Genomic DNA, 24,432 nt, shown 5'->3' on the forward strand with positions numbered 1-24,432 from the left:
CCTAGAAGCTGAGAAAGAGTAGTCGTGTCTCCGGTAACTAAAACTCCAAAGTGAAAGTGCATTTTTTAAATAAAAAAAATAAATTAAAGTCCTTTTGTGTTCGCAGCTTCCGACGCCAAATTCGAGATCGGGAGTCTGCGAGGAAAGGAATAAAATTGAGGGGATGGCTGGGTCCTTTTTCGGCGCTCTAAAATGTTACATTCTGTGATTTTTTAACATTAATGAATTTGACATTTTCACGTTGATAAAAACAACTTTTAAATAATAAATTCGTAAAACAAATAATATCAGAGAATACATGTCTGCCTATTGTAAACCAGGGCTCGTAGTTAGCACAAGTGATTTCGTGATTGTAGTTATTTATTTTATCATACTTTATAGTAGTGATTGTTTTTGGAGAGTAGCTTAATTTGGGTTTAAAAAACTCTAATTAAATATTACCTTTTTCGTGATTTATTGGAACAACAATAACCTTACACATGTACGTCCTAAATGGAATACCCTAATTATTTCAAGACCAGGGTTGGTTGGTCAGGGTTGCCACCTCTACCCTTTTTTTGGCGCGACTTTTATGAAAAAGTTAAAATTTCGCTCTTGCTCGGTGCTCCATTTTCCACGTCACGCACACTGCCACTCAACTGATCTCATCCGGACGGAGAAATGGAGGTGTTGGCGCTGGAGGCCGAGAGCCGAAGCGACCGCTTCAGTTTTCCGTGGAACTTGGCTGCCGTCGGTTGTGGCGGAAGAATCTTCAGAAGATCGCTGGAAAATCTGGAGAGGATCAGGGGGGCCAGGGGGCGAATCTGTGAACGTGAGAAATTGGCACACACTGGCAGCGGTGCGAAAAGCATTACACATCCAGAACTTCCAGCACACTGTAGCCAAATAAACAAGGCAATATCGGGCACTAATTAGGGGCAGAAAAGATTCCGAGTGTCCAGAGGATGAGCATTATATTGGCCGTGCCATGAGTTATGTGTCGATCTACGCCCATCTCCGCGGGTAGGTAATCGAACGCCCCTCAAGGGAAGAGGGGACGCATCCATACGATCGCCAGCCGGAGCCACACCACAAAAGTTTATTATTGTTTGGGCCACGGAGTGTAAACAAATAGCCGCAAACAGAAGTGGCGTCTACGTCGAGATGGAGAACGTGCGCTTTTCTATCATTGTGAGTGTAGCGGGCCCAGCGTTTTCCATTGTCAATGGCTAATTATATTGTTTATTTTCCTTCTACTAGGAAAACGACCTGAAGTGGAACTCGGAAAGTGACCAGACGGCCGATGTGGACCTGCTCCTGGACAGGCGGAGCATCTCCAGCGAGGCCAACAGCGCCGGGGTCTTTAGCGATGAGGCCCACGAGATCTTTGCGCGCCAGCAGCAAAACCAGGTACTCTGGGAGTTCGAGGAGATCGAGGACACCATCACAGCGGCGCCGGGCGGCAAGCAGGTGATGGAAATGGTGCGATCTGGCTGTTTCCTAGGTGAGTTGGGTGTCCTTTCCTATACCAGACTAACTCTCCTTTTGCAGAACTGATTCCTGACTCGGGGGACTCCAATCTGGCCCTGATTTGCTGCTCGGCGTTCGGGAGTGTGGAGAACATTAATTTTCTGCTAAAGCACTACAATGCGGACCCAAACGTTGCAGATAGTAGGGGACGTACCCCCCTGCACTTCGCCTGCTGCCGCGCCAACGCCCCCATTGCCAAAGTTCTGCTGGACTACGGCGCCGATCCGAATCGCTGGGATGCCAAGAAGGAGGTGACGTCGCTGCACTGCGCGGCCAGGTCGGAAAATGTGCTTCACATCTGTACACATGGTTCTAATTATGAATTTCTCCCCTCCCAGCTCCAAGAGCGTCGAGTGCATCCTCCTGCTGCTGCGGCGCAAGGCAAACATCAATATCGGCATCGAGAAGCGTTCCGCTCTGCACTACGCCATCGACGTCAACGCAGTCGACTGCGTTGAGATCCTGCTCAAGTACGGGGCCGATCCGAACACGCCCCAGGTGTACACGGAGACGCCGCTCCACACCGCAAGCTCGGCGGGATTCGCCCAGTGCGTCCAGCTGCTCCTCAGCCACAACGCGGACGTGCGATCGCAGTTCGGCGAGGGAAAGGTGACGGCTTTGCACTTGGGTAAGCTAGCGATTGTTCAAGAGATTTATCATGATTTATTTTATCTTAAATTGCAGCCGCGGAGAACGACTACGTGGAGTGTGCTCGGCTGCTCCTGGAACACGGTGCCGAGGTGGACTGCCGGAACGCCAGTCACCAAACGCCCCTGCACCTGGCCTGCCTTTCGCAGTCGATCGGGACCGTGGACATACTCATATCCTATGGAGCCAATGTGAACGCCGTCTACCGGGACGGGAGAACGGCCTTGCATGCAGCGATCGTAAAGCAGTCGAGGTGCCTGGACTGCTGCAATGCCCTGCTTAAAGCGGGTGCGGATGTGAACAAGGTAGGCAATAGTACTCCCTAAAAATAATTTTACCCTTTTTATAAACACCTTATGTTTTTATTTACACATACGTATTTACATCGCACTTTCCTCGCAATAAACATTTCAAAAATCATTCTGAAAATGAATAAATAAACGTTCGTTCATGTGATGATACTTACAATTGCCCTTCCGCGTTACCCATTTCGGAAATAACTTGAAAATAAACCACACATCTAAAAAAGTTTATTATACCCTTGCAGAGGGTATTATGATTTCAGTCAGAAGTTTGCAACGCAGTGAAGGAGACGTTTCCGACCCCATAAAGTATATATATTCTTGATCAGCATCACTAGACGAGTCGATCTAGCCATGTCCGTCTGTCCGTCCGTCTGTCCGTCCGTCTGTCCGTCCGTTTCTACGCAAACTAGTCTCTCAGTTTTTGAGCTATCGGGATGAAACTTTCCCAAAAGTCTTCTTTCTATTGCAGGTAGTATATATGTCGGAACCGACCGGATCGGACAACTATATCTTATAGCTCCCATAGGAAGGATCGGAAAAGAAAACGTTAAAAAAATTCTAGCTTCGGTGTTTTTTGAAATATTTTTTTGGGGATGCTATTTTTTAAATATTTCTGAATTTCGAATTAAATATTTACAAAATCGGACTACTATATCATATAGCTGCCATAGGAACGATCGGTAAATTAATGGAAAAGTAATAGGAAATAAATTCTAGCGTCTTTGCTTTTTATTGTATTATCTTCTACTCTAGGATATGACTCTTTTTAAATATTACCGAATTTCAATTTTAATTTGATCAAAATCGGACGACTATATCATATAGCTGCCATAGGAACGATCGGAAAATTAATGAGAAATATTAGAAAATTGAACATTTTTGCGATTTGTTAATTAATAGGAATGATCTGCAAGGGTATATAAGCTTCGGCTGGCCGAAGCTAGCTTCCTTTCTTGTTATTTAAAGCATTTATTAATTTTTAATTATTTATTTATTGTTAAAAGTAAAACCATTAAGTCACAAGAAGGCTCCTATGACGGTCTTTATTTTGTGTAACGAAAAACTTAATATAAACATTTTACACTATATCCTATGTATATCTGAATCAATGTCTATCATTTACAGGCAGACAACTATGGGTATACTCCGCTCCACATTGCAGCACTAAATGAATTCAGCAGCTGTGTGTACACGTTCATAGGTAAGAAATCGGTCTATTGCTTAATTTCCTCAACTAATGTTAACTTTTAATCCTCAGAAAATGGTGCGGATATCACCGCTAGGACCGACGGACGTGTCTCGGCTCTGTCGTTTATAGTGCGGCGCACACCCGAGATAATACCCAAGCTAATGCACAAACTGGACAGTTCGATAAAGGCGAACGATCAGGAAATCGGCGACGTCGACTGTCAGATAAAACTGGACTTTAGGCTCCTGGTGCCCAGTTCCTCCATGGAGCGTGGCGAAACGGAGCTGCTACTCTCCCTAATTGAAGTGGGGCAGAAGCGCATTCTCATGCACCCGCTTTGCGAGACTTTCCTGTTCCTCAAGTGGCGCCGCATCCGAAAGTTCTTCCTCATGAGCCTGGCCTACCACACGCTCTTCGTGCTCCTCTTCACCTTCTTTGTGATCCGCGTGTACGTGCGCAACTGCAAGGAGGGGGAGGTGTGCGTGGCTCCGGGCTACGTGTCCACCATTGGTTACCTGGTTATCATTCTGAACCTCATCCTGCTGGGCAAGGAAGTATTCCAAATGGCACACGGCCTGCGCGGCTATGCCAAGTACTGGGAGAACTGGCTGCAGTGGACCATCGTCTGCGGAGTGCTGCTATGTGTCTCCCCGGAGACTGTGCGGACTGGAGACCTGACAGCGGTGCCTGTGTGGCAGCATCATGTGGCAGCCGTAGTCATTTTGCTGGTCTGGCTGGAGCTAATGATGCTGGTGGGGCGATTCCCCATATTTGGAGTATACGTTCAAATGTTCACAAAAGGTATGTAGTCTCATAAGTTTGGTGGAAAATTTTCTTATCTACCTACATTTTCAGTGGCCATGAACTTTGCGAAATTCCTGCTGGCCTACATATGTCTACTGGTGGCCTTTGGACTCAGCTTTGCTGTGCTCTTCAACGATTATCCTGCATTTGAGAACATTACGTGGTCTTTCCTGAAGTCCATCACAATGATGTCCGGCGAGCTGGAGTTTGAGGATATATTTTATGGGGACTACGCCGTCAAGTTTCCGGTCACCGCTCACATCATATTTCTGTCCTTCGTGCTGCTCGTCACAGTGATCCTAACTAATCTGATGGTCGGATTGGCTGTCAGCGACATCCAGGGCCTGCAAGTGAGCGCCACTCTAGATCGACTGGTGCGCCAAGCGGAGCTGGTCTCGCGTCTGGAGAGCCTCTTCTTCTCGCGGCTGCTGCGCAGTGCGCCCACCAACTTGATTCAGCTGTGCAAGCGGAGTGCCCTCCTGCGCACCTCCCGCGACAAACTTCAGTTCACCATTCGGCCCAACGATCCGCGCGACAATCAGCTGCCCGAGGACATCAAGCTAAATGTCTACAAACTGGTCGCTGAGCGGCGCGACAGGAACCAGAGCCTGCGACGTCGCCAATTCGAGAACAACTACAATTTCTTCAGCCGCAGTCTGCAGCGTCAGCAGCAGGAACCAGGCATCCAGAGGGACTCCCTTCAGCCAGAACCGACTGTGCTGAACCCGAAAAAGAAAACACCACAGAATATCTTTCAAATGCACGAGCTGCTGCGTCCCCGATCCGCCACAAATGTGCCGCAGCAATTGCGGCAGGAGCAGCAGCAGCAGGAGGTGGGAACGGTGCAGCTAAAGAACCAGGCGAATGTCCTGAGCGCCTTGCAGTCGGAGATACAGACCATCAAGACGCAACTGGGTGAACTGGTGGCCAAATTCGAACGCTTCTCGGAGAATGCAACCCGCAAGCTGAACTACAGTGCCGACGAACTGTGCCGCCTGCGCCTACAAGATAAGTCGGTAGCCTCCGCCAGTCATAACCATCGTCACCATCATCGCTAAGTTCCAGTATCGTACTACTTTTATTCCTTATTAACAATTAAAGCATATGTATAACAAGGTTAGCGAGTGAGCCATTTGTCGTTGCTCTGGTTCCACACGAGAGTTTCGTTATTGGGCAGCGGATCGCCCGGCGCAATCTGCGTCCAGCTCTGAGTCAACGGATTATATGCAAAGTTCTTCGAATTAGCCGGCGGCGGAGGTGCGGTTTGCGTCACGACCGGTGGACGGGTGATTGGCACAATATTCGGATTCGCATTGGTGGCTCCCACTCTCTTGTTGTTGTCACTCAAACTGATGTACTCCACCTGAGACTTGGGATTCGGGTTTTCCAACGGAGCACCCAAAAACAAGACAGGGCAGAGCAGAAAGACAAGAGCTGTGAAAGTGATGATGTACTTATTGACTGGAGACTTTCTAACCAAGACTTACTGCAAAGGTAGACCATTCTTCCGGAGCAGCTTTAAAGAACGATCCTATTGGAGTAACAACTTCTATGTAGATTCTACAGCGACAGGCGAACAGACAAACAATCCGCTTGCGACTGGCTATGAGCTCGAGATTTAGATTGTGTCGGGGTCATCATATACCGTAAATAAGATCGCTACGCTTTATGTATGGGACTGTATGTATATTTATTCGCTGATGTCATCGATTAGACGTTGGATTGAGAAATGTAATATGTATGTAAATAAGCTGCTAGATGCTTCAGATGATCCCCAATGTGGAATATGTGTGTCTAACAAATTCCCCTATGCAACTGCTGGATATCTGTAGGGAAAGGGGAAGTATTTGTATTTTGTATTTCATGTTTTATATTAATTTCCTTACTGTTGCCGCAGCTCAAGGCGCAGTTGAATTTGTTTTCGTTGTAGTAGCTCACGTTATCACTGCCACAAATGGGATTGTACTCGCTGGTCGCCGCACAAGATTGAAGACAGGCATAGAAGCGAGGTGATTGAGTAGTTGGTCGAGCGGTGGTGGTGCTGCCTCCTCCGAGATCTGGAGATATCGTAGACGGAACTGGTTGTGGAGGACGCAACCAGGGGTTGTTTTGCCCACCAAACCCACCAAATTGATTGCCGTTGTCAAATTGGGGATAACAGTGCGTCATCCCGATCAATAGTAGCACAATGCCTGGAGAAGAGGAGCGTTGTAAGGTGATATCGCTGAGACTTAGAGGCCATCACAATCTACCAAATAATCCAATCCGATCCATTTCAAAAGAGCCTAACTGCTGCTTCCGCTTCGCTTGGAAATCAAGTCACTTCTGAGCCCCCGAAAACCTTATGACGCCTATTTATAGGGCGGATTATCGCGATCGATTCCTCAGTTAAGGTGTGGGATTGGGCGTTCACAAAGGAACTGTTTGTAAATTCAAGAATCGACTCAAAACCTGTATTCCAATTTCACGGTCATTGTTGAACAGAGTCCAAGTAACTTTGGCTAAGTCTGTAGGATTTCCTGCAAATTAAACTTGATTTTACAATTGGCAATACATTATGAATTGTTAAATTATAGTAATGATTTATAAATCATTTATAAGTTAGTGATTAGTAATGTTACTTAAAATCATTTTTGGCCCCTTTTTGCATTTATGAGATTTTTAACGTAGCCTTTTTTTGATATTTCTGTACTTTATAGTATTGCTAAATCCAGAACCAGGTTCAAAATAATATATGCCACTGCTATCTATATATTTTATAAAGCTCTGAGGCTCCAAAAAAATTCCTGCAATTATCTCGACTATCCTAAAACACTCCAAAAATTATAGGCTACTATAGTCGAACTCACTCGCTTCTGTTGGTCGACTTACGATTTATTGTTTGGGAATCCAGTAATTTAGCTTTGATTTTATTACTTAATGTACATACCACATACATTTATACAGATCTCATTGCGATACGTATACGCTAATGTATATCGAAATAGTAAGCATCACAGAGTCAAATTTCGCCAAGTATACCTCGCTCAGACCCACAATGTTGTTCAAAAAAGTGAGTTTTGAACAGTTTCGGATTTAGTAAAGAAATTGCAAGCGACGGCGCGGAAACAAAAGGGATCTCCAAGCAAGAGTTGAAGCCTAATTATAAGCTGTTTTGCCTCATCGCAAAGATCCGCTGCTGCTGCTGGTGGAGATGTTGCTGTTGTCGTTGCCGCTGGTTATTTTGCTGCACTTGCTGCTGCTGCTGTTGCTTTGGCTTGCTTCTTCGGGGAGATGCACCAGATCCACTGGGCTGCGGCTCCTTGGGCAACTTAATCGGTTGGCCGTCCATCGACAGGAAACCAGTCAGCTTGTTGTCCCAAATGATCAGACAAACGGGCACCAAGGAGAGGAGCTGCAGCTTGCGAGGAGCCTGCTTCATGTTGCGCTCGGCAATCATAATGTAGTTGGGCGCGCTGTGCGTGTCCACGAGAAGCGTTTGCATCTTGTAGTTAATGCCAATAACGTGCCCCGACTCCAGGGTGACCACGTTCATCATGTGCTGGAATATCTCAATGACCACGGCTCGCATATAGATGCCCTGCTTATTGCGTACGTAGCGCTTGAAGTACAAGTTGCCGGAGTCGTCTCCGGCCATTTTGGCATTGTACTTGCGCTCATTGGCCAGTTTTGTGAGGGCGTGCAGTTCGTCTGGACTGCGAGCAGGCGGTGGGCAGTATTGAAGTCCAGCCGCCAGCAGGCTGAAATGAAAGGAACACTGTCGTCAATACGGCAGGCGAACTCGCAAAGCAAGGCGGCAGTTACCGGTGCACCATTATGTCAGGATAGCGACGAATTGGGCTAGTAAAGTGGGTGTAGATGGGTATGGACAGGGCGTAGTGCCACAGGTCGGATGGTTCCGTTTTACCCTCGCTGCAAAAGTATCTGGAGGATATGGAAGAGACTATTAGAAGGGGAATCGCCAGCAAAACGGACACACTTACGTTGCCCTGGCCATTGGCTTCATCAGCAGCTGACTGAGGCAGGCATTCATGGCGACAGGATTGGGGGCCTCGTTGCACAGCCGCACCATGCTCTCCTGGAGTGCTTTGGAGGAGCTGTAATCCAGGTCAAAGCCCAGCGTCAACAGCTTTTCCCGCAACGACTTCAAGGACTTGGTCAGTGGCGGCGGATGGTTGCGCAACACAGCGATCTCCGGGAAGGAATCGTGTATGAAACGGGCCACAGACTGGTTGGCCAGCAGCATGAACTCCTCAATCAAACGGTTGGCCTCTTGCTGTTTCTCCACTTCAAATGACACGGGCTCTCCGCTGATTGGGTCAAGGACGAAGCGCAGTTTGGCGTTGTTAATGGTGAGTGCTCCATTGTCGAAACGCGACTTACGCATGGAGCTCGCTATGCCGTGAAGCCACAGGACCCGCTCTTTAATTTCCTCGGGATGGAATCCATTCAGGATGGTTGGAAAGTCGTTCTCGGTAAAGCACTCTTTTGGATTGTCTATGATCTTCTGGGCGTGTTCGTAGGCGAACTGGGAACACGAGTTAATAACTGTGCGGCAAAATTCGGGCTTCTCCCGCAGCATTTCTCCCCGCCCGTTCATCTGCCAAAAGACGGAGAACGCGAACTTATCCTCGCCGGGCAGCAGCGAACAGCGCATGCACAGCGGCTGTGGCAGCATGTGGATCACTTCGTTGGCCAAGTAAATCGAAGTAGAGCGCTCCTTCACGATATTATCCAGCTCATTGTCCTCCGGCAGGTAGTGAGATACGTCGGATATGTGGACGCCAACCTCGTATTTATCGTCGCCAAGCTTCTCGACAGAAACAGCGTCATCTAAATCGCGCGCCGTCATCGGGTCTATGGTGAATATGCACATCTTTCTCAAGTCCTTGCGCTGACGCAGATCTTCCTTGCTGATCGCCGCTGGCGGCTGGGCATACATGTCGTTGAATCGCTGCTCAAATGGCTTTATATCGCGGAGACCATTATGGAAGAGAATAGCCTTCAGTTCGTCCTCCAGATTGCCCACGCGGCCTACCGGCTGGAGTAGCTCGGCAATGCAGTGGCCATTACAATCAGTCTCAAGAATGTGGGCCAGGTACAGAAGGCCGGACACTTCGCCCTGCGGCTTGCCGCCGATATGGGCGGCACAGGCGTCCTTCGGCACGTAGACCATAGGCACTCGCAAGTCGTACGGTCGGAACTTGTAGAAGAGCTGGTCATCACAGAGCTTTGTGGGGTTCGTAAACGATATCGTCCCGACGATCTGGCGCAGCTCAGTTTGCTTCGTGATGGCTATGACGAACGCCTTGGGGCAGTTGTCCGACGATATCACGACCACATTGTCGGCATCGGTTTCCGAGTCCTGAGACTCGGCGTCTTCGTCTGAGAGCTCCTCATCGTCAGCTGCACAAAGAAAAGTATCTTCAGTTCTGGAACTTGTCTTATCCGATTAGCTTACCCAGTGATAAAGACGGCTTTCCGCCAGTGATCCCACCAGAGGTTGGCTCTGCGCTCTTTGCGCTGGAACACTGGGCACCAGCATTCAGAACGAAGGCTCGCACCTTGTCACCCTCGAAGGCGTAGCGACGGGCCACAGGCAGCAGTACGATGCCATCCCGTTCGAGCGCCTCGCGATCTGTGGACATCGTGATGAAGGCCTGCCTGTTGTTCTTGCGGTTCACCCGGATTTCATCTTCCACAATCCGTCCATAGCCCGCCGCAGCCAGCTTCTGGGCATGCGCCTCCAGATCGGAAAAGTTGCCCTTAAAAAGCAGCTCCGGCGGCAGCTTGTGGTCCGTGCCCACATAATGCTGGACTATCTTGTTTATGTACGTCCGCATGGCCTCCAGTTCGGTTTTCAGCGACTGTGTCTTGTTGTTGCTGCTGTTGTGGTTGTTGTTGTTGCCGGAGCCATCGCTTTTCTTGCGGTTGCGCTGCCTTCGTCCCTGCTTCGCCTGTTGCTGCTGCTGGGCAGGATTGCTGTTGCTGCTTGTGCTCGAGACCTCAGACTCGTGGCGCAGACGGTGCTCAGTGGGTTGTTGCTCGGTTGGCAGTTGTCGCCGGATCATCTCGCTGCCGCCTACGATGCGTTGGGTGGGTGGTTGTCTCGTCCTGTCCTGACTCCACTCCAGGTGGGCCAGGACTTCGTTTTGGCGTATCAGCTGGGCGGCATACGCATTTACGTCTGGGGAGACGTGCGACAGGAGTTTGACCATCTCCTGGAGGGCTTCCACCTCGCTCAGGAGGCGGTGCTTGGACTTCTTCTGCTTGGCCATGGGCTGCTGTTGGCTGTGGTTCGGCAGAATCTGCATGTGCTGCAGCTGCGGTGGCTGGGACGGCAGTGCCACCGTGTAGGAGGGCAGTGCTAGGTGGTGGTAGGGAAGGGTCATGGCCACCGCCACTGGCAGGGATCCAGGAACGGGTATGTTCTGACGGCTGTGGGGGGCATGGTTAGGAGCCGGTACCGCCTCCACCAGGCGGCGCTGCTGCGGTGGCGGTGGATTGACGTTCTTCACGGCCTGGCTGCTGACCGCACTGGACTCCATCTCCCGTTGCGTCTGCCGGAGACGGGCGGTCAGGCGTTGCGAGCGCTGGCGGAGCGCCGCGACCTTGTTGCCATCGTGGGCGGCGGAAGGATCGGAGGAGCATTGGCCCGTCCTGTCTGCCTCCACATCCACGTCGACGCTGGAAGATTCCGACATTCTGCAAGGGCTGCTGCTGGTGTCTGAGGGTTGTTTTTGGCGCTGCACTGTGCTTTCTGCGGGGATATACAAGGTGCCAGACATAAATTGCCTACTTTCGCGAAATTAGAGTGATGTGTGTCGTCCAGGGATGCAACCGCCGCAGTGGGACCGTACTGGTGGTGTGTCGGAGCAGCTGCTGCTGCGGCCACACTCGATCCGGCAGAAAGAAGAAGAAGAAGAGCAGAAGTGGCGATGAACGACGGTAAGTTTGTTTTTTGTTTATTTTCGCATTTGGAACCGGAATTTAAGACAAGTCTCCCAGAGGAAATCATAAAGCAGCGCCTGCTGATCGACGGCGACGGCACTGGGGAGGATCGGAGGATAGTGGTGCTCCTGAAGCAGTTCCTGAAGTGGGCCAACGCCAAGAACGATTCGCCGGAGACCAAGTGAGTGGAAAAGGATAGGTTTTCTGAAAATGTACTACATTATTTTCCTCCAACTCCCAGTCCCATCATGTACGACCGCCTGATGGCCCAGTTCGCCCAGTGCAAGCTCACCGCGATGAAGAATGTCCAGACCCTGCAGATGATTGGCGCCGAGCGGGAGAACTACAGCAAGCTGGTGGAGCAGCACGAACAGAGCATCGTCCTGGCCAAGGAGGAGATCGAGGCCAGCAAGAAGGAACTGGTCACCGCCAAGCAGATCCGCAAGAACAAGATGGAGTACGACCTGCTGGCCTCGCTCATCCAGGATCAGCCGGACCGCAACGGCACCCAGAAGCAGATCGAGACCATCAAGAGGGAGCTCGACGACCTGGTGCAGAAGAAGCTCAAGATGGAGCGCAAGTTTCAGAAGCGTCGCAACGACTTCACGCTGCTCATGTACACGATCCACGAGCTGGAGCAGCAGCTGGACCAGGACAACAGCTCGTCCTCGTCGTCCTCCTCCTCGAATTCCTCGTCCAGCGAGAGTGACGCCCACTCGGAGCCCGACCTGGACGACAATGGCATCATGGAGGTTAGCGACGAGGACGACGACCTCAACAACAGCAACAGTCCCACAAAGTTCGACGGAGTGCGCGGCGAGCCCAAGTTCCACTCCGTCTCCACGGAGGACTCGAAAGCCATGTCCGTGGAGGAGGACACTGTGCTCGAGCTGAGCATCGACAAGGACGAGCACGACGTGGATGTGGCCGTGGCCAGTTAGGTTAAGCGAGTTAATTGCAGGAAAACGTATAATAAAATGCGATGATCGAAGAGAAAGGAGATCGCAACTCCTTTGATGTCACTTAAATTGTTTAATTTTTTATTAGCCATGGGAAATTGATTAATATTACAACTTGATAGACAATTTTAAATATTATTTGTTCTCTTTATTAATTAAATTGTTTGATTTTTATGTAAATTTAATTTTTACTCAAACTGAATTTAATTTTTTTGCTAATTTGACAGAAAATAATTTTTATTTTTCGGTTGTACTATTTAAATAATTTTATTGATTGACATTTCCCCTAATTATAATTTAAATTTAAATAAAGGGTTTCAAAATGTATGCAGTTTGGCAGTAGGTATTTACAGGCGGTATTTGGACGATTGCCGAGTGCAGTCACACTGAAAAAAGCTAAAAAAAAAAGAAGAAAAAGGAGAATTGAAAAGTTTTACCCAATTTTCCACGATTAGTTAAAGAAAAAACCAAAGGAGCACGCTACGTGCACAACTCACCCCCCGTTCAACACACCGCAATGATGACCGACGACAAAAGGTAGGTTAAATCGGCCAAGGGCCTCGAAAAACCGCATGTGTGTGTGTATTGACCGCGGTTCCCCCCAAAAATATGTGTAGCTACGACTCCAGCAACAACAGCGAGTCGGAGGAGCGTCGGGCCAAGCACAAGAAGGCCAAGAAGCACAAGAAACACAAGAAGTCCTCGACGGGCAAGGCGGAGAAGGACAGGCATGCGGCCCACAAGAAGCACAAGAAGGCGAAAAAGCGACCCCACCGCGCGAGCGAATCCTCCAATGACTCGGATGCGCCGGCGGAGAACGCCAAGGCCAAGCTGGCCAAGAACTCTGGGCTGAGCAGCAAGTTCACCGAGATCATGCAGAAGGCCAGCCGCAATGGAGGCGGCCTCGGCGACTTCCGCATCACCAAGCCCCTGATGGCCACAGACCCCAGCAGCCTGGTGGAGGAGATCACCAAGACCATTCAGAACAAGGTGCTGCCCGTCTTGGAGGTAGCAAGTTCGGGCAGCGAAAGCGATGCGTGAGTACTGCAGGTGCATTCGGGGTTCTCAGTGTCTTAACTCACATTCGTTTCAGCCCCGCCGATGTGGCCAGTCCCATTATAGCGACCATCATCGAGGACGAGCTCAACTTGGAGGATCTGATGAGGCAGAAGGCCATGCTGCAGGCTCGCCTGGGCGCCTATATGTCGGACCCAGAGGCCGAGGACAGGGGCCCAAAGCCAGAGCTGGCCCAGGCCAAGCCAATGCCCAAGGTGGCTCCGCCGCAACAGCCCCAGCCACAGGCGATGGCCGCCGCCGCCAGCAAGTCTGCAGCGCCGCTGGCTACTGCAACCAGTAAACATGCTAATATTAAACAGTCTAGCACGCATAACTCAAATGAATCCGATGTTATATTGTTGGATGATTCTAGCGGAGGCCAGCGAACCCCCTCGCCCACGCCCGAGAAGCGAAGACGCCACGCATCCCCGCTCCCAGCAGCCCCGAGGAGCCGCGCTCGTGATGACCCCAGTCACGGACGACGGGAACGGCGCTCGAGGGAGCGGGAACGCACGCCCCCACGCCGTCGGGCAGCAGAGCAGCAGGCACAGGCCCGACCACGCAGCCGCAACCGAAACATGGAGGACCTGCGACAGGAGATCAATCGCGACAAGCAGAGGGAGAGGCGCGACCACAGCCGAGACCGGGATCGGCGACCCGCGACCACCAACGACCAGGTGCGACCAGGTCGGGGCCGAGAGCGGGAGCCAGTGCGACCCAATCGCAGCCAGCGATCGCACAGCCGCAGTAAGTTTGAGTCGGACAGGCGACGAGAGCGGGAGCGGCAGAAGGACCGGGATCGTGGTGGCTTTGACCGTGGTGGCGGGCGCGGAGGAGGACGTGGCGGCGCGGACAACGGGGACCGGGATCGGTACAAGGGTTCGCTGAGCGAGGGGCAAAAGAAGCACGACAAGGAGAGCAGTGACGAGGGGGCCGACCTGGACATTGACATAGCCGAGGACGATGATGACGAAGAGCGTATCATTGAGCAGCGTCGAAAGAAGCGTGAGGAGCTACTCAAGGTGGGTAAAATTCAATCTTATGTGCAGTTAATCATACGAAACTCATCCAACAGAAACTGGGCACTGGACAGGAATCGCCGACGCCCCAGAACTCCGTTAGGTACGAGTCTCGCAGCACTTCGCCAGGCTCGTCTCAACGCGAACGGGCCCAGAGGACGCCGACGCCGGACGCTCTGCCCAGCTCCGATCCACCCAGCTCGGAGGTGCCAAAGGAGGAGCACCAGCTGCTGGACAACTCGAATAGCCAAAACAAAAACACCTCTGTCAAGGAAACGAAACGCAACGAGTGGGATATGTTCGCCGACCAAGATGTGGACTCGAATTTCGATGTGAGTTACAGGAGGATTGTAAATTTCGGAACCCTTTCCCTTGCCACATTTATTAATTCCGACTTTTTAAACCCCCAGTCACCCAACACGATTGTGCAGAATAAGCATCAGCATGAAAATCCCGCCCTCACCGACAACTGGGACGACGCCGAGGGCTACTACCGCGTTCGAATCGGTGAGGTGTTGGACAATCGTTACTTGGTCAATGGATACACCGGCCAGGGTGTCTTCAGCAACGTTGTGCGTGGAAGAGACCAAGCTCGGGGACAGGCCAATGTGGCCATTAAGATCATACGCAACAACGAAATAATGTAAGCGAAAGTTTTCTTATGTCCCTGAAACTACTTATAAAGTTTTCGCATTTATTAGGCACAAAACTGGCTTGCGGGAACTGGAAATTCTTAAGAAACTTAACGATGCTGATCCGGAAGATCGATTCCACTGCCTGCGGTTGTACCGTCACTTTTTCCACAAGCAGGTAATTTATTATTATTAGTATCAGTACTAGTATGCTCCATATTTATCTTTTTTCCGTAGCATCTTTGCATGGTGTTCGAGCCCCTGGCAATGAACTTACGTGAAGTACTTAAGAAATACGGCAAGAATGTGGGCCTGCACATCAAGGCAGTTCGTAGCTACACACAGCAACTGTTTTTGGCACTCAAGTTGCTGAAGAAGACGGGTATTTTGCATGCGGACATCAAGCCGGATAACATTTTGGTCAACGAAAATAACCTGATACTGAAGTTGTGTGATTTCGGTTCTGCCTCGGCCATCAGCGACAACGAAATAACACCCTACTTGGTGTCTCGGTTCTATCGTTCGCCGGAGATCATTCTGGGCATACCCTACGACTATGGAATCGACACCTGGTCCGCTGGTTGCACCATCTACGAGCTGTACACGGGGAAGATTCTGTTCAGCGGGAAGAGCAACAACCAGATGCTCAAGTTTTTCATGGACGTCAAGGGCAAGATACCAAACCGAATCGTCCGAAAAGGTCAGTTTAAGGAGCAGCATTTCGATCAGAGCTGCAACTTCCTGTACCACGAGATAGATAAGCTCACCGAAAGGGTAAGTGTTTCTGTGATGATAATGGGATACAATAAATACAATGTCTTACTTTTCTGCAGGAGAAAATTGTTGTGATGCCGGTCGTTAAGCCTTCGCGAAGCTTGCAGCAGGAACTAATTGCTGACCAAAACCTGCCAGACGATCAGCACCGCAAGGTCACCCAGCTCAAGGACTTGCTGGAGAACATGTTTGCCCTGGATCCTGCCAAACGGATCTCCCTCAACCAGGCACTCGTTCATCCGTTCATCCAGGAGAAGATGTAGATCGAAACGTAATTCTATTTTACCTAGCCTAGTAAGACAACCGATACGCCAAACTCGCGCGTTAGTTACTATTTCTCGTTCGTTATCAGACAAACAACATGCTCACCCAAGAATCACACACTATCTATACATCTACGCAAGCGATGTAAATAAGTTCTGTGGTTTTTAGCTAGCTGTACGGCGCGATTTTTGAGAAAGGAATTATTTCAAAATACTATTATTCAGTTAGCAAATGTTCCGCAACTTGTTATTCGTGTGTGTTTTCATGCGTGTATATAAGTATTTTAATGCTACTACTGTATAAAAATGCATGTGACCGATTTGCCACACACAATATATATATAAACACCTATCTGGACTGTGAATCGTATTAATGATGACTACAATTTCAGTGTGCCGCTTACGGAAGAGCATTCCTTGGCCTTGCGGCTGAAATAACTGGTAATAATTTAAACTTACGACCTTGCAGATGACCTTAAGTCTAAGAGTCTGTATGTCCCTCCGATGACCAACCAATCATTTCACTTTTAAAATCGATTTTTAATAGTCTGTAGTCTGCTCATAAATATTATTTCCTATCCATTATTATTATATTAACATTATAATTTATTTTCTTAATAAACTCTTCTTTTGACTTTTAAAATTACCTTAATATAGATTATCTCTGCAAGGAGTAGGGAGCTTCGGCTAGTCGAAGAAAACATCAGGCATTTAAGCTTTAATCTGACCGACTATTCTAACTGTCAGATTATTTAGCTCATATTTCACAGTCGGCAATCGTAGCTAATGCCTTTATTTTCTTTAAACTTACAGAGCTCATCTTCGTCTTCCACTGCATTTGACTGCTGTTATTCGTGAGTAGATTATGGTTATAATCTTACACGTTTGATGGGCTTTTTCCGTGTTCAAGTAAGTAATGATGCGGCCTGCAGGTGAGTTTATAATTCATTTACAATTAATACAATGGGACAATGTCAGTCTAGTGACTAGGGCAAGTCATCAGTGGGCACCGGCAGCTCCAGAGCTGCCTGCAAAGTCTCGCTTGAGCAGAGGCTATGAAGTTCCGGAGGCTGCAGCTCGCTTTTAAGCAGCCACTTGACTTTCTTGGGCTTCCAGTTGTTCTCGGCGTAGGGATCTCGCAGCAGACCAAAGGCGCACTCGAAGACACCGACGGAGCTATCGCATGTGTGCAGAGTGCCGCAGCAGAGCACCACCACCTGGCCATAGGCGTCCATCCGTCCTTGAATCCCGGCGTGCGTCAAGTTCGGATTGAAGTGGAAGCCGAACTGTTGCTTGGCGCTCGTCAGTGCCGACAGCACCTCGGCTGCCGACGTGCACTCCAGCTCGTTGACGCCATCGCTGGCCATGATGGTCAGGTGGAGGCTCGCATCGGCCCACAGGTCCACCAAGCTGAGGCTGTCGGAATTGAAGCGCTCGAAGAACCACTCGCCGAACTTCCTGGCCATCGCGTGAATGGGGTAATCCTTCGCTTCGGTCTGCTTATAAACCGGGACAACGGCGGACTGGCCGTTCGAAACCGAGCTGCTCCTGCTGTACTCCGGATCCTCCTGATCCACATGCCCCTCTTCCCAATACTGAATCACCTTGGTTATTAGGTCCGCCTTGGTGAAATCTGTGGCTGTCTTCGCTTGTCTGCTGTGCAGGTACGTGAAGAGTAGCTCCCTGGTTATGGTCCGCTTGGAGAGCAGGATGTAAATATCCGGAATGTGCGAGGTGAGCAATCGAAGAGCCTCTGCAAGTTAAAACCACAAACTTGGAGCACATCGTGGTTTAGTTGAAGTAGAGAAGTCAACTCACCCTCTGGATCCTCGGTTTTGAACACATTTTTCGTGGTGCCCTTGGCCAGCTGGAGCAGGACGGGGGAGTTTTTCTCGTTCACAAGTAAATCCCGGAGACCTCGCTTGTGGATCTCCGAGATCGGCATGGCTTGGCGGGACTTATCCGGGTGGTTTTTGTTATTATTCTGCAATTTCGCTTTCCGGACCAGCTGATAACCGCCGGGGTACGGTCACACTGTTCAGTGTTGCCACACCACCTTCCAGGTGAAATATTCCAATGTCGCTGTGAATGTCCGTTTATGGGCAGAAAGTTTTCATGAAATAACTTTTATCTAATTTTGTTCCATTTTAATTATTATAATTATATTAATATTATAAATCAAATTAAAGATTACTACTCAAGTAATGTAAAGTAAACATAGTTATATCAATTTGTTTTATTATTAATTGTTCTCGATTTCAGTGAGGCATAAACGTGTTTTCGCTCATATGGTTGCACCATTCCCCATTCGCAGTAAATATTTACTCGCGGACAGGTTTTCCAAAGTTTACTATCGCAACGATTAGCAAAGAGAGGGCTCGCTCTCCTTATCTCTTATCGCATCCGTCGAATATGTCGACAAGATTCCACAATAAGTAATTTTAGTGTCGTATAAACTCGCGAGAAAGCTTATTGGCATTTGTTTATTGACGGTGAACGTGAACTCTGGACACCCAGTTAGAAATGGATTCGCCCACTTCCGAGACGTCCTCCTCGCCCCAACCAGCGCCCACTGGACCCTTCGTTGGGGCCATCGACGAGGGAACCACCTCCGCCCGGTTCATCATATTCCGCGCGGGCACCGACGAGATCGTCTGCTTCCACCAGATCGAGGTGGAGTCGATCTTCCAAAAGGAGGGATGGTGCGAGCAGGATCCCATGGCCATCGTGAACACGGTCAACGAGTGCATCGCGGGAGCTTGCAAGAAGCTGGTGGCGTTGGGCGCCAAGGTTGAGGTATGTCCTATCCTCATACTCCACATCCAATCTTCCAGCTTCAGGCGGTCGAGGGGTTCTTTATTTATGTCTTAAATCACATGGAAGAAGTTAGGGTCTCGGAATAGCAGCCAAGCTAGCTACTGTCCAGCAGGAACTTGCGGTACGCTTGGGCCTCCTCGATCCTTTCCTGCAGCGTGCGCGCTGGCTTTTCCTCGGCGCGTTCATCGAGCTTCACGTAGATCTGATCGTTGTGGCCAAAGTCGCCCTGCCGGCGGGGCATAACGTGAAAGTGGACGTGGGGAACTGTTTGCCCGGCCTCTGGGCCATCCTGCACAGTGACGGTGGCCGAAGTGGTCTGGTAGATCTTCTCCAGCAGCCGCTGCACCAGGCAGACCGTCGCGAACATGTCCGTCATTTCGGCGCAGTTGAGGCCGCACAGACGGGGTGTCACCCGCTTGGTGGACACCAGCACATGGCCCTCGACGACGCAGCGCAGGTTGGTGAAGGCGTAGCAGTGCTCGGACTCGTAGAAAATGGTGCGTTTGTCCACGATGTTGGTGGCAAATTCGCGATCCTGCGCGGGCTCCTCGCTTTCTAAGCCGTAGGGCGTCAGGCTGTAGAGATCGTTGCGGCGGTGGTCGAAGCAGGGCATGGTCTGGTTGAGCGATTGCAGCTGGGAGAGATCCACCTCGGCTGTGGCTATATCTAGCTCCTGTTCGCCGCCGCAATCGGCAAGCACCTTGCCCCAGGGACTCACGATCATGCTGTGGCCCCAGCTCTGTCGCTTCTGGTTGTGCCAGCCCTGCTGGGCCGCCGCCACCACGAAGCACTGCGTCTCGACGGCCCTGGCACGCAGCAACAGCTCCCAATGCGCCTTCCCGGTGGCGTAGGTAAAGGCGGCCGGGTAGGTGAGCAGCTGGGCGCCCAGCTTCCTGAGGAGAATCGCTGGCTCGGCGAACCGCAGGTCGTAACAGATCTGAAGACCCACCTGACCGGCGGGCGTGCTCACCGGTCGCTCCAGGCGCTCGCCCGGCGTCACGGTGTCCGACTCCCGCAGGCGGATCTCCTTCGTTGTGGCATCGAACAGATGCATCTTCCTGTAGACCGCCGCCAGCTCCCCCTTTTCGTTGACCAGGACATGGGCGTTGTAGATCTTGCCCTGGTCATTCCGCTCGTGGACGCCACCCAGGGACAGCCACATCTCATTGCATTTGGCCAAATCCCGGTACTGCGCCATCAGCTCCCCGTCCAAAGCCTCCGAAAGCTCAAGGGTTTGTGAGCGGTTCTCGCCCACAAAGTCGCAGCACTCGGGCAGGAAAAGCATGCAGGCGTTCTTGGACTTGGCCCTGGCAACCAGCTCCTTTACCTGGCCAAGATTGGCCACCTTGTCGCTGGTGGAGCGCATTTGGCCCACGGCAATGGTGGCTGCACTTTGACCCGCTTGGCCGGACATCCTGCGTATCTGGGTGGTCACACTGCTGCGTCGTATGATTCTGACTAGAGTTGACATTGAGACGGTCCGCCGGCTGTGGAAAAATTCCAAACTAGTTACGTCGTCGCCGCAGGTTGTTATCAATTATTTTCACTTGATTGTTTACTGCTTTTCCCCCCTATTACGGCCCCTTTGTTTTTTTGCGATTCCCGGTGAATGGCAACCCAGTGTGTACACAGTCTTTGAAAAGGAAAAATGCAATGTAGCGGTTTATGGTGTTACCCGGGGAATGGCAAACAATGTAACGGTTTTTTAAAATTCCCCTTATCATTTTTAGGAAATCATCACCATTGGAATAACCAACCAGCGCGAGTCAACCGTCGTCTGGGATCGCCACACCGGCCAGCCGCTGGTCAACGCCATCATCTGGCTGGACAACCGCACCACCAGCACGGTGGAGGAGCTACTGGAGACCATACCGAACAACGCCAGGAACATCAACTACCTGCGACCCCTGTGCGGTCTGCCGCTCTCCCCTTACTTTTCGGGCGTTAAGCTCCGCTGGCTGCGGGACAACGTCCCAGTGGTCTCCCAGGCCATGAAGGAGGGCACCGCCATGTTCGGCACCATCGACACCTGGCTGATGTACAACCTGACGGGCGGAAAGGACGGCGGAGTTCACAAGACGGACGTGACCAACGCCTCGCGCACGATGCTCATGAACATAGAGACCCTTCAGTGGGACAACAATCTCCTGAAGTTCTTTGGCCTCCCGAAGACCATACTGCCGGAGATCTGCTCGAGCGCCGAGCACTACGGCAACATTGCCCAGGGCGTGCTCAAGGGGATCAGCATTAGCTCCGATTTGGGTGACCAGCAGGCCGCTCTGGTGGGCCAGCAGTGCTTGTCCAAGGGCCAGGCCAAGGCCACTTTCGGCACCGGCTGCTTCCTGCTCTACAACACGGGCTCCTCGATCGTCCATTCCGGTCATGGACTGCTCACCACCGTTGGCTACCAACTGGGCAGGAAGGCAACTCCCAGCTATGCCCTCGAGGGCAGCGTGTCCATTGCCGGAGCGGCCTTCAACTGGCTGAAGGACAACATGAACCTCATTCAGAACTCGGGGCAGATCGAAACCATGGCCAGCCAGGTGGACAACTCGCTGGACGTCTACTTTGTGCCCGCCTTCAATGGACTGTACGCTCCCTACTGGAACCAGGACGCCCGGGGCGTTATATGCGGTCTGAGCGAGGAGACGACCAGCGAGCACATTGTTCGGGCAACTCTGGAGGCGGTGTGCTTCCAGGTCCGCGACATCCTCGATTCGATGCACAAGGACTGCAAGATTCCGCTGGCCAAGTTGATGGTGGACGGGGGCATGACCGTGAACAACCTGTTCCTGCAGCTGCAGTCTGATTTGGTGGGGATTCATGTGCTTCGCGCCAAGATTGCAGAGACAACAGCGCTGGTAAGTACTCTTCCTTGTACGATTCAATATATATAATAATATCCACTTTTCTCAGGGCGCTGCAATGGCGGCCTACAAAGCCGTTGAGGGTCGCTATCAAATGGAGGCTCCACTCTCCAAGTCCGGACCCCGGGAGCCCATAAAGCCCTCGATCAGTGCCACCGATCGCAACCTGCGCTACCAGAAGTGGAAAATGGCCATCGAGCGCTCGCTGAACTGGGAGACTTCTACTTTCCCGCAGGGCGAGCGCGAGGCTTTCGACGGAGCGTAGACGATTGGTTCTATTGTTTTGTTCATGTTCGTTCTCGGATTTAATTGGTTTTGTGTTTCGAAATTTCGATTTATTGCATATATAAAAATGTTGATGAAAAACGTAGAAAGGGTCTTCTGTTTTTTCTGTGCGCGCTGCTGCTGCTCTGGCAGTGTGTTTCGCCCTCAATGCGGTCGGTCCTACATGTTCTCCTCGATTATGCCGGCGGCCCCGGCTGCTGCTGCCGCCTGATCCAGCTCGTTGAGCATCACAACGCCTCCGGCCGCCTCGTCGACGGCCACCACGGCTACGGGACCAGCCACGCCCATTGCTGCCGGTGCGGGGGCGGCCACGCCAACGGCTATCTCTGCATTAACCACTGCGATGGGAGGAATGGGGTTTCCACCTGGAAAGGAATCGGGGAGGGCTTTAGGGAGGCTGCTAACTCTCCACGTCGACCCTTACGCACTTGCGTCCAATTCCAGGGGCGGATCGGCATTCGCCTCTGCGAGATTCGTAACGGACTTGGACTTCACGCACTGGAAATCGACGTGGCGGCTCTTGGCCTCCTCCTTCTCCCAGGACATGTGGATGAACGGCCGCTGCACGTAGCTGTAGATCACCTCGGCCCGACCGCCGGGTCGCCTGCGGATCTTCTCCTTGTGGGTGGGGTAGCCCTCGATGCCGCAGCGGATCTTCTTCAGCCCGCGATCCTTCATCACCTGCTTGGCCACATCGCGGTTCTCAATGTACTTGAAGAATCGGTGCATGGCAGTGCTGTGAACAGCTAGTTGGACGAAGAAGATGGGGTTTACTGCTGCGCTTGCCAACTATACAACTATACAACTCACTCTGGCAGTACTCCTCGCCCATCTGGGGCGGAAACTCCTCGTCCCACTCAACCATATCGTCTTCCAAGAGCACCACTACGTGGCACTCGCGGTCCCCGCGCTGCGCCGAGGCCACCATGAGCGGCAGTATGAGATCCTCCAGGAAGAGCTCGAACTGCAGTCGCGCTCCTTCGTTGCTCAACTCGTGTAGAAGGCCTCCTTTATGTCGAACACAACAGAAGGCATGTAGGTTACAAGGAAAGAGAGAAGAAAGAGAAGCAAAGCAGAGATGGCCACAACTAAGGTTCGCCCAGGAGCAGGAGCATCTAGCGCATATACTCACTTAGGTTCTGGCAGCGCACGGTGGTGGCGTCAAAGGGAATGAGCAGATAATCACAGGCTTCCTTCAGTTCCGGCACCGAAACAGTGGGCGGGCAGCGAATGACGCCGCTCTTGTAGTACTCCAGGATGGCCCGGAAGACCAGGTGAGAGATTCCGTCGGCCACGTCGTACTCCCCCCGCTCGTTGGCGTGCGCGAACTGGAAGCCGGAGCCGAACATGGTGCCCAGCATGGTGGTGGGGTGGGCTGTGAGCAGGGACTGCTCCACGGTGAACCGCACGCCGTCCACCAGCATGGAGATTCGCTCCGGCGGCTGTGCCTGCAGGCGGTTCAGGCCGGAGCCCGTTGCCTGGCAGCTGGGCGAAGCTCCGCCAGGGGATTTGATGTCGTGCTTGGGCACTGCCCCTCCGCCGCCGCCCGTGGCCATGTTGTGCTGCTGCGGTCGGTTCAGACGACTGCGTTCCTTCAGGAGGCGCCTCCTCCGCTCCTCGGCCGTCTCGAGTCCCTCCTCGCTGCTGTCGCTGCTGTACGTGTCCTGCTTCTGGGGCAGGGGCTGCTGCTTCTGGCTGCTGTTGCTACTACTGCTGTTCGAGTTGGGAGTGCTTGACATGTTGTTGCGTTTGCTGCTGCTGCTGCGCCGCCTGCTGAGTCGCTCTACAAATATTTCAGGCGCTCCGCCCGACTTTTCCAGGGGAGACAAAGAAGACGATCTGGTGAAAACGAGAGCAAATGACGGTCAAATTCCTGAGGCGCTGCTGCGAAATAGCCCTGCTTATCGCGGCATCTGGGCTGCCGATTAGCTAGTATTCACATTACCTTTGTGCGACGCGACTTTTAACTTTTTACATATAATTATAAATATACATATTTTCTTGTTGGTGCTGGGATGGACTAATCGCGATTGTGACCACCGCGGTGTTATCGATAAATTACATTTGCGATCTAGGAAATATATGGGGTATTTACCTTAAAACCCAATTACGGTGAACATTTAATATGATTTTTTAGCATACTAATAATTTTAAGAAGTAACTAATAATGACAATTTTCCTGTTAGTCCGCCATCCAAGTTTGACAGACTCTTTTATGCTGCTGCTTTGACAGACTCTTTTATGCGACAGTTGGGCGATGTTTTGACAGTGCAATTCTAAATTCTCGTGTTTGAAAATCGCAAAACGGTTCTCGAAAATTGTATCATGAAATTTTACTAAAATATATATATTTT

General features: G+C 51.1%; 10 protein-coding genes across 12 annotated transcripts; 4 read left to right on the forward strand and 6 right to left on the reverse strand.

The window, feature by feature from the left end:
- Window positions 1-746: 746 nt before the first annotated feature.
- On the forward strand, window positions 747-5,537 carry pyx (transient receptor potential channel pyrexia). Its single transcript, XM_017155358.3, has 8 exons — window positions 747-1,170; window positions 1,240-1,483; window positions 1,531-1,786; window positions 1,848-2,137; window positions 2,194-2,462; window positions 3,588-3,663; window positions 3,721-4,452; window positions 4,507-5,537. The coding sequence occupies exons 1-8, from the start codon at window positions 1,144-1,146 to the stop codon at window positions 5,511-5,513; spliced, it is 2,901 nt and encodes a 966-aa protein (XP_017010847.2). The 5' UTR covers window positions 747-1,143; the 3' UTR covers window positions 5,514-5,537.
- Window positions 5,511-6,078, reverse strand: LOC108066758 (uncharacterized). Its single transcript, XM_017155405.3, has 2 exons — window positions 5,943-6,078; window positions 5,511-5,889 (listed from the first exon to the last, which is right to left on the reverse strand). The coding sequence occupies exons 1-2, from the start codon at window positions 5,956-5,958 to the stop codon at window positions 5,573-5,575; spliced, it is 333 nt and encodes a 110-aa protein (XP_017010894.1). The 5' UTR covers window positions 5,959-6,078; the 3' UTR covers window positions 5,511-5,572.
- Window positions 6,079-6,120: 42 nt separating this feature from the next.
- Kaz1-ORFB lies at window positions 6,121-6,845 on the reverse strand. Its single transcript, XM_017155393.3, has 3 exons — window positions 6,708-6,845; window positions 6,342-6,647; window positions 6,121-6,281 (listed from the first exon to the last, which is right to left on the reverse strand). The coding sequence occupies exons 1-3, from the start codon at window positions 6,727-6,729 to the stop codon at window positions 6,250-6,252; spliced, it is 360 nt and encodes a 119-aa protein (XP_017010882.3). The 5' UTR covers window positions 6,730-6,845; the 3' UTR covers window positions 6,121-6,249.
- Window positions 6,846-7,343: 498 nt separating this feature from the next.
- Window positions 7,344-11,243, reverse strand: Dis3l2 (Dis3 like 3'-5' exoribonuclease 2). Its single transcript, XM_017155346.3, has 4 exons — window positions 9,917-11,243; window positions 8,439-9,861; window positions 8,260-8,379; window positions 7,344-8,195 (listed from the first exon to the last, which is right to left on the reverse strand). The coding sequence occupies exons 1-4, from the start codon at window positions 11,241-11,243 to the stop codon at window positions 7,598-7,600; spliced, it is 3,468 nt and encodes a 1,155-aa protein (XP_017010835.3). The 3' UTR covers window positions 7,344-7,597.
- A 34-nt stretch (window positions 11,244-11,277) lies between these two features.
- On the forward strand, window positions 11,278-12,434 carry thoc7 (THO complex 7). Its single transcript, XM_017155382.3, has 3 exons — window positions 11,278-11,403; window positions 11,464-11,587; window positions 11,648-12,434. The coding sequence occupies exons 1-3, from the start codon at window positions 11,394-11,396 to the stop codon at window positions 12,345-12,347; spliced, it is 834 nt and encodes a 277-aa protein (XP_017010871.2). The 5' UTR covers window positions 11,278-11,393; the 3' UTR covers window positions 12,348-12,434.
- Window positions 12,435-12,744: 310 nt separating this feature from the next.
- On the forward strand, window positions 12,745-16,461 carry Prp4k (Pre-mRNA processing factor 4 kinase). The gene is made up of 8 exons (XM_017155286.3): window positions 12,745-12,902; window positions 12,983-13,402; window positions 13,459-14,443; window positions 14,497-14,772; window positions 14,851-15,083; window positions 15,142-15,250; window positions 15,310-15,846; window positions 15,906-16,461. Exons 1-8 carry the CDS (start codon window positions 12,883-12,885, stop codon window positions 16,107-16,109), a joined length of 2,784 nt encoding a protein of 927 aa, XP_017010775.2. The 5' UTR covers window positions 12,745-12,882; the 3' UTR covers window positions 16,110-16,461.
- A 141-nt stretch (window positions 16,462-16,602) lies between these two features.
- On the reverse strand, window positions 16,603-18,146 carry LOC108066712 (uncharacterized protein C3orf38 homolog). Its single transcript, XM_017155335.3, has 2 exons — window positions 17,928-18,146; window positions 16,603-17,862 (listed from the first exon to the last, which is right to left on the reverse strand). The coding sequence occupies exons 1-2, from the start codon at window positions 18,052-18,054 to the stop codon at window positions 17,096-17,098; spliced, it is 894 nt and encodes a 297-aa protein (XP_017010824.2). The 5' UTR covers window positions 18,055-18,146; the 3' UTR covers window positions 16,603-17,095.
- A 258-nt stretch (window positions 18,147-18,404) lies between these two features.
- Window positions 18,405-22,167, forward strand: Gk1 (Glycerol kinase 1). Of its 2 annotated transcripts, XM_070215974.1 has the most exons (4): window positions 18,411-18,544; window positions 18,627-18,905; window positions 20,657-21,787; window positions 21,843-22,167. In XM_070215974.1, the coding sequence occupies exons 2-4, from the start codon at window positions 18,633-18,635 to the stop codon at window positions 22,056-22,058; spliced, it is 1,620 nt and encodes a 539-aa protein (XP_070072075.1). In that variant the 5' UTR covers window positions 18,411-18,544; window positions 18,627-18,632; the 3' UTR covers window positions 22,059-22,167. The 2 variants fall into 2 exon arrangements, with proteins under 2 accessions (XP_017010791.2, XP_070072075.1); XM_017155302.3 differs by having other exon boundaries at window positions 18,405-18,905.
- Window positions 18,945-20,559, reverse strand: NitFhit (NFT-1 protein). The gene is made up of 2 exons (XM_017155314.3): window positions 20,474-20,559; window positions 18,945-20,413 (listed from the first exon to the last, which is right to left on the reverse strand). Exon 2 carries the CDS (start codon window positions 20,395-20,397, stop codon window positions 19,021-19,023), a length of 1,377 nt encoding a protein of 458 aa, XP_017010803.2. The 5' UTR covers window positions 20,398-20,413; window positions 20,474-20,559; the 3' UTR covers window positions 18,945-19,020.
- Window positions 22,098-24,317, reverse strand: mri (BTB/POZ domain-containing protein mrityu). 2 transcript variants are annotated; one of them, XM_070215976.1, is made up of 5 exons: window positions 24,174-24,317; window positions 23,211-23,917; window positions 22,889-23,086; window positions 22,507-22,824; window positions 22,098-22,443 (listed from the first exon to the last, which is right to left on the reverse strand). In XM_070215976.1, the coding sequence occupies exons 2-5, from the start codon at window positions 23,815-23,817 to the stop codon at window positions 22,238-22,240; spliced, it is 1,329 nt and encodes a 442-aa protein (XP_070072077.1). In that variant the 5' UTR covers window positions 23,818-23,917; window positions 24,174-24,317; the 3' UTR covers window positions 22,098-22,237. The 2 variants fall into 2 exon arrangements, with proteins under 2 accessions (XP_070072077.1, XP_017010813.2); XM_017155324.3 differs by lacking the exon at window positions 24,174-24,317 and adding an exon at window positions 24,024-24,104.
- Window positions 24,318-24,432: the final 115 nt, after the last annotated feature.

The sequence above is a fragment of the Drosophila takahashii genome, chromosome 3L (genome assembly GCF_030179915.1).
Source record: "Drosophila takahashii strain IR98-3 E-12201 chromosome 3L, DtakHiC1v2, whole genome shotgun sequence".
NCBI classification, from domain to species: Eukaryota; Metazoa; Arthropoda; class Insecta; order Diptera; family Drosophilidae; genus Drosophila; species Drosophila takahashii.

Bases quoted from the DNA above. Each gene is read 5' to 3' on its own strand.
- Gk1 (XM_017155302.3), top strand. From the start codon at position 18,633: ATGGATTCGCCCACTTCCGAGACGTCCTCCTCGCCCCAACCAGCGCCC. The intron at 18,906-20,656 runs GTATGTCCTATC...TATCATTTTTAG, and splicing joins CGTTGGGCGCCAAGGTTGAG to GAAATCATCACCATTGGAAT. The intron at 21,788-21,842 runs GTAAGTACTCTT...CACTTTTCTCAG, and splicing joins TTGCAGAGACAACAGCGCTG to GGCGCTGCAATGGCGGCCTA.
- Prp4k (XM_017155286.3), top strand. From the start codon at position 12,883: ATGATGACCGACGACAAAAG. The intron at 12,903-12,982 runs GTAGGTTAAATC...AAATATGTGTAG, and splicing joins ATGATGACCGACGACAAAAG to CTACGACTCCAGCAACAACA. The intron at 13,403-13,458 runs GTGAGTACTGCA...CATTCGTTTCAG, and splicing joins TCGGGCAGCGAAAGCGATGC to CCCCGCCGATGTGGCCAGTC.
- NitFhit (XM_017155314.3), bottom strand. From the start codon at position 20,397: ATGTCAACTCTAGTCAGAATCATACGACGCAGCAGTGTGACCACCCAG.
- thoc7 (XM_017155382.3), top strand. The intron at 11,588-11,647 runs GTGAGTGGAAAA...TCCAACTCCCAG, and splicing joins AACGATTCGCCGGAGACCAA to TCCCATCATGTACGACCGCC.
- pyx (XM_017155358.3), top strand. From the start codon at position 1,144: ATGGAGAACGTGCGCTTTTCTATCATT. The intron at 1,787-1,847 runs GTCGGAAAATGT...CTCCCCTCCCAG, and splicing joins TCGCTGCACTGCGCGGCCAG to CTCCAAGAGCGTCGAGTGCA. The intron at 2,138-2,193 runs GTAAGCTAGCGA...CTTAAATTGCAG, and splicing joins GGTGACGGCTTTGCACTTGG to CCGCGGAGAACGACTACGTG.
- Kaz1-ORFB (XM_017155393.3), bottom strand. From the start codon at position 6,729: ATGGATCGGATTGGATTATTTG. The intron at 6,648-6,707 runs GTAGATTGTGAT...CCTCTTCTCCAG, and splicing joins GGATCGGATTGGATTATTTG to GCATTGTGCTACTATTGATC. The intron at 6,282-6,341 runs GTAAGGAAATTA...CTTTCCCTACAG, and splicing joins CGCCTTGAGCTGCGGCAACA to ATATCCAGCAGTTGCATAGG.
- LOC108066712 (XM_017155335.3), bottom strand. From the start codon at position 18,054: ATGCCGATCTCGGAGATCCACAAGCGAGGTCTCCGGGATTTACTTGTG. The intron at 17,863-17,927 runs GTGAGTTGACTT...TTTAACTTGCAG, and splicing joins CAAAACCGAGGATCCAGAGG to AGGCTCTTCGATTGCTCACC.
- Dis3l2 (XM_017155346.3), bottom strand. From the start codon at position 11,243: ATGTCTGGCACCTTGTATATCCCCGCAGAAAGCACAGTGCAGCGCCAA. The intron at 8,380-8,438 runs GTAAGTGTGTCC...CATATCCTCCAG, and splicing joins AAGCCAATGGCCAGGGCAAC to ATACTTTTGCAGCGAGGGTA. The intron at 8,196-8,259 runs GTAACTGCCGCC...CTTTCATTTCAG, and splicing joins CCTGACATAATGGTGCACCG to CCTGCTGGCGGCTGGACTTC.
- mri (XM_070215976.1), bottom strand. From the start codon at position 23,817: ATGTCAAGCACTCCCAACTCGAACAGCAGTAGTAGCAACAGCAGCCAG. The intron at 22,825-22,888 runs GTGAGTTGTATA...TCGTCCAACTAG, and splicing joins GGGCGAGGAGTACTGCCAGA to CTGTTCACAGCACTGCCATG. The intron at 22,444-22,506 runs GTGCGTAAGGGT...ATTCCTTTCCAG, and splicing joins GCCCCTGGAATTGGACGCAA to GTGGAAACCCCATTCCTCCC.